This window comes from Cherax quadricarinatus, chromosome 1 (genome assembly GCF_038502225.1).
Source record: "Cherax quadricarinatus isolate ZL_2023a chromosome 1, ASM3850222v1, whole genome shotgun sequence".
Lineage (NCBI taxonomy): Eukaryota > Metazoa > Arthropoda > Malacostraca > Decapoda > Parastacidae > Cherax > Cherax quadricarinatus.
The window spans coordinates 6,501,082-6,506,081 of record NC_091292.1 but is presented as its reverse complement, the minus strand read 5'-3'; the positions used below and the strand labels follow the sequence as shown (position 1 = coordinate 6,506,081).

General features: G+C 48.7%; 1 protein-coding gene across 2 annotated transcripts in view; it reads right to left on the bottom strand.

Annotated features, from left to right (window-relative positions):
- LOC138853483 (fibroblast growth factor receptor-like 1) overlaps window positions 1–5,000 on the bottom strand; it is a 168,380-nt gene that overhangs the window by 47,320 nt on the left and 116,060 nt on the right. For both annotated transcript variants that reach the window (XM_070090381.1, XM_070090429.1), the window contains exon 3: window positions 237–352. In XM_070090381.1, coding sequence (XP_069946482.1) covers window positions 237–352 — 116 coding nt within the window. The remainder of the gene's footprint in view (window positions 1–236; window positions 353–5,000) is intronic.

The window sequence follows — 5,000 nt, the reverse complement described above, 5'->3', positions numbered from 1 at the left end:
TCGTAGAAGGGTTCATGGCTGACACACTTACCTTGAACCACTCGTAGAAGGGTTCAGGGCTGACACACTTACCTTGAACCACTCGTAGAAGGGTTCAGGGCTGACACACTTACCTTGAACCACTCGTAGAAGGGTTCAGGGCTGACACACTTACCTTGGACCACTCGTAGAAGGGTTCAGGGCTGACACACTTACCTTGGACCACTCGTAGAAGGGTTCAGGGCTGACACACTTACCTTGAACCACTCGTAGAAGGGTTCAGGGCTGCCTGTGATGGGGCAAATGAGCTTCACAAAGTCTCCCTCCCTCACCACCTTCCGCGCCTGCCACTGCGTGGTTACTCTAGGCTCTCCTGTAAGGGATTACTGAAGTGGATTACTCTCTCAAGATAGGGTGGCATTTGTGGGATATTTCACGCGAAGGAGGGATTACCGTTAGGGATTACCGGTGGCAGATGGGAAGGAGGGTAGAGATGGGATTCTTAGTATTTTTGGGGGGACTGCTGAAGGAGGTTACTGGGCGATTGCTAGGATTTACGGGATCCTGAAGGAGGTTACTGGGGATTTACTGGATCCTGAAGGAGGTTACTGGGGATTTACTAGATCCTGAAGGTCACTACTGATTACTTGGGATTATTGTGTCCTGTAGAGGTTATCGAGGATTATTCGATACTGAAAGGGATTAATAGAGATTACTTGATCTCGAAGGAGGTTTTCAGGGATTACTTGTTGCTGAAGAAGATTACCGGAGATTACTGGATCCCGAAGGAGCTTACTGGTGATTACTAAATCCTGAAGGAGATTACAGATCGGTAACAGGTGTAGAGAAGATTCCCTCGAAAATGAATATCAGGGATTACTTAATAATTCAATGAATTAGTGGAGATTTATGATTCCTTAAGCGAGGGGATTTATGAGCTGTCATAGAGCAAGTTGAGGCCTGGTCTCAGACCGGTCTGCGGGGGGCGTTGACCCCCGAAACCCTCTCCAGGTAAACTCCAGGTAAGTTGACGGGGATTACAGGCGAATGTAGGATTTACAAGAAACAAAAAGGAGATTTTTCTCTCTATTCGATGGGATTTTATACTCCAGAAGGACATTTGTCTGCGAACAAAGAGGATTAATCTACAGCAGGAAAGACATTACATTGTCCGGAGGGGATTTATGTACAGTAAGAGAAGAAAGCCTCCCACCCCCAGTCTCAGAGGATTTGGGATTAATGAGGAGGAGGGTGGAGGGGATTAAGCAAGAGTAGAAAATCCAGAAAGGGGATTTGTAGCTTTAGGAGGAGAGCAGGAAATTAATCCAGACCAGCGAACAACAGAGGAACAGAAGAAACAGGTAACAAGAGAAGAACGGGGAGCAGGTAAGATAAGAACAGGAGAACAGATAACAGAAGAACAGGAGGACAGATAACAGAAGAACAGAAGAACAGATAACAAGAACAGGTAAGAAACAGGTAACAAGAGAAGAAAGAGGAACAGGTAAGATAAGAACAGGAGAACAGATAACAGAAGAACAGGAGGACAGATAACAGAAGAACAGCAGAACAGATAACAAGAACAGGTAAGAGAAGAACAAGGTAGACAGGTAAGAACAACAAATACTACATAAGAACACTCATCTAGGAGCACGATATTTTGATTAATAATAATAATAATAATAATAATAATAATAATAATAATAATAATAATAATAATAATAATAATAATAATAATAATAATAATAATAATCACTACCATATTTGCCTATCCACAAAAAATTCGACAATGCACTTCCATAAAAATCAGATATTTATTTCTCCCCCCCTGGCGCCAACATCTGCACATTCATGGTGCAAACACCTGCCCATCTACAGTGTCAACACCTGCCCATCCACAGTACCAACACCTGCCCACCCACAGTACCAACACCTGCCCACCCACAGTACCAACACCTGCCCACCCACAGTACCAACACCTGCCCACCCACAGTGCCAACACCTGCCCACCCACAGTACCAACACCTGCCCACCCACAGTGCCAACACCTGCCCGCCTACAGTGCCAACATCTGCCTACCCACAGTGCCAACACCTGTCCACCCACAGTGCCAACATCTGCCCACCCACAGTGCCAACACCTGTCCACCCACAGTGCCAACATCTGCCCACAAACAGTGCCAACACCTACCCACCTACAGTACCATCACCTGTCCACCCACAGTGACAACATCTGCCCACCCACAGTGCCAACACCTGTCCACCCACAGTACCAACACCTGCCAACACCCACAGTACCCACAGTGACAACATCTGCCGACCCACAGTGCCAACACCTGTCCAGCCACAGTGCCAACATCTGCCCACCCACAGTACCAACACCTGCCCACCCACAGTACCAACACCTGCCCACCCACAGTGCCAACACCTGTCCACCCACAGTGCCAACATCTGTCCACCCACAGTCCCAACACCTGTCCACTCACAGTGCCAACATCTGCCTACCCACAGTGCCAACACCTGTGCACACAGTGCCAACATCTGATCACAAACAGTGCCAACATCTACCCACCTACAGTGCCATCACCTGTCCACCCACAGTGCCAACATCTGCCCACCCACAGTGCCAACACCTGTCCACCCACAGTGCCAACATCTGCCCACAAACAGTGCCAACACCTACCCACCTACAGTACCATCACCTGTCCACCCACAGTGACAACATCTGCCCACCCACAGTGCCAACACCTGTCCAGCCACAGTGCCAACATCTGCCCACCCACAGTGCCATCACCTGTCCACCCACAGTGCCAACATCTGCCCACCCACAGTGCCAACACCTGTCCACCCACAGTGCCAACACCTGTCCACCCATAGTGCCAACACCTGCCCACCCACAGTGCCAACACCTGTCCACCCACAGTGCCAACACCTGTCAACCCACAGTGCCAACACCTGTCCACCCACAGTGCCAACACCTGTCCACCCACAGTGCCAACATCTGTCCACCCACAGTGCCAACACCTGTCCACCCACAGTGCCAACATCTGCCCACCCACAGTGCCAACACCTGTCCACCCACAGTGCCAACATCTGCCCACCCACAGTGCCAACACCTGTCCACCCACAGTGCCAACACCTGTCCACCCACAGTGCCAACATCTGCCCACCCACAGTGCCAACACCTGTCCACCCACAGTGCCAACACCTGTCCACCCACAGTGCCAACACCTGTCCACCCACAGTGCCAACACCTGTCCACCCACAGTGCCAACACCTGTCCACCCACAGTGCCAACACCTGTCCACCCACAGTGCCAACATCTGCCCACCCACAGTGCCAACACCTGCCCACCCACAGTGCCAACACCTGTCCACCCACAGTGCCAACACCTGTCCACCCACAGTGCCAACACCTGCCCACCCACAGTGCCAACACCTGTCCACCCACAGTCCCAACACCTGCCCACCGACGGTGCCAACACCTGCCCACCCACAGTGCCAACACTTGTCCACCCATGCAGCCTCACACACAAAAAAGTATATAAGATTAAACCTAAAGATTCTTTGAGGACACCGACTAAAAAATTAATAAGAAAAAATCTCTGAGGGGAGACCAATGTAAATTTCTTTTTTTGCTTCCTCCATGTGAGGCAGAATTTAATTACGTACAGCGTCTGGTTTGATCCAGTGAAGGGGAAGTGCTGTTCCATGTCCTTGGCTCAAGAGCCCCCTTCCTAGCATCAAGGGCAAAACAAGGAGCAACGGTATCTGGTAAATGAGACAACGTTTCGCCCACACGCAGTGGGCTTATCAAGTCACAAACAGATCTGTGTGTGACTTGATAAAGCTCACTACAACAATAAAATATCACATTATTCTGCATTTGGGTTTATTTGTTTCCATACCAACATCATATTCACTCTGTCAGGTACCTTGATGCTGAGGACATTTTCCACAACTTTATTGCCTAACAAGCAATTACGAGTGTCAAGGGTTGGATATGAGAGGGACCTATTCAGTAAGTTTGCTACATCGCCTCTCACTGTTTATATTCTTGCTGTCACTAGTATCCCCCGCCTGTCCTGTCGTCAAGATCATCTGCGTCTCACCACTGACAGTATTTAAGTCTCTATACTGTTGCTTCAGCTTCACATTGTTCCAGACTATGGAGCAGAACTCTTGTCCAGGCTGAGGGACTGACCATCTCAAAACCATGTAGGTGCTGCGTTTTGGAATAAAGATACCTAAATGTTGCTTATCAACGTGTAAAAGGTGTGGGTTATAGCGTGGTGCTGCAGCGTGGTTACAGCGTGGTGCTGCAGCGTGGTGGTGCACGGTGGTGGTGCCGGTGAGTGTGTGTACAGATGAGTGTGAGGGCCAGAAGCCACAAACTAAACACCAACTTCGTCACTCAAGACCTGAGTCAGAGGCCTGCCCTTACCCCGTTGATTTACGTCCCTGTTGTCGACTTTTTTTTTCTATTACGGCGGTATTAAACGTCGGCGTATCCAGCGTATATTGGCCGTTACCTGGCAGTATACGCCCAGGTCTGGCAGTTTTATACAGTGTGTAATGTGTTGTTCTACCTCTCACAGTTGCCTCGTCTGAGAGTGGGAATTCTCCCGAAGGACATCAACTTATTTACAGCATAGACGTTCGAAATATTTTTATCCTAAGCTTACGGAAGAATGTGTCTGACCCATCCACTTATACTCCAGGATGCACGCCCACTTCTCTCCACTACATTGCCAAACACCACTCTAGTGGGTATATGAACGGCTATACACTCCATTAAGGGATATACACTCCATTAAGGGATATACACTTCATGGATATATATAGACGACCCAGCTGCTCATTTATGGATATGTCACCTACGCTACACCTCACAAATGGATATATAAACGGCCCTATCCAACATTATGGAATATTTACACGACAAACAAGGTCTTATTAAGCGTAACATTCACCACACTTACCTATGTTTCACTGGACATATAAAGGAAACCCGTCTTCCAAT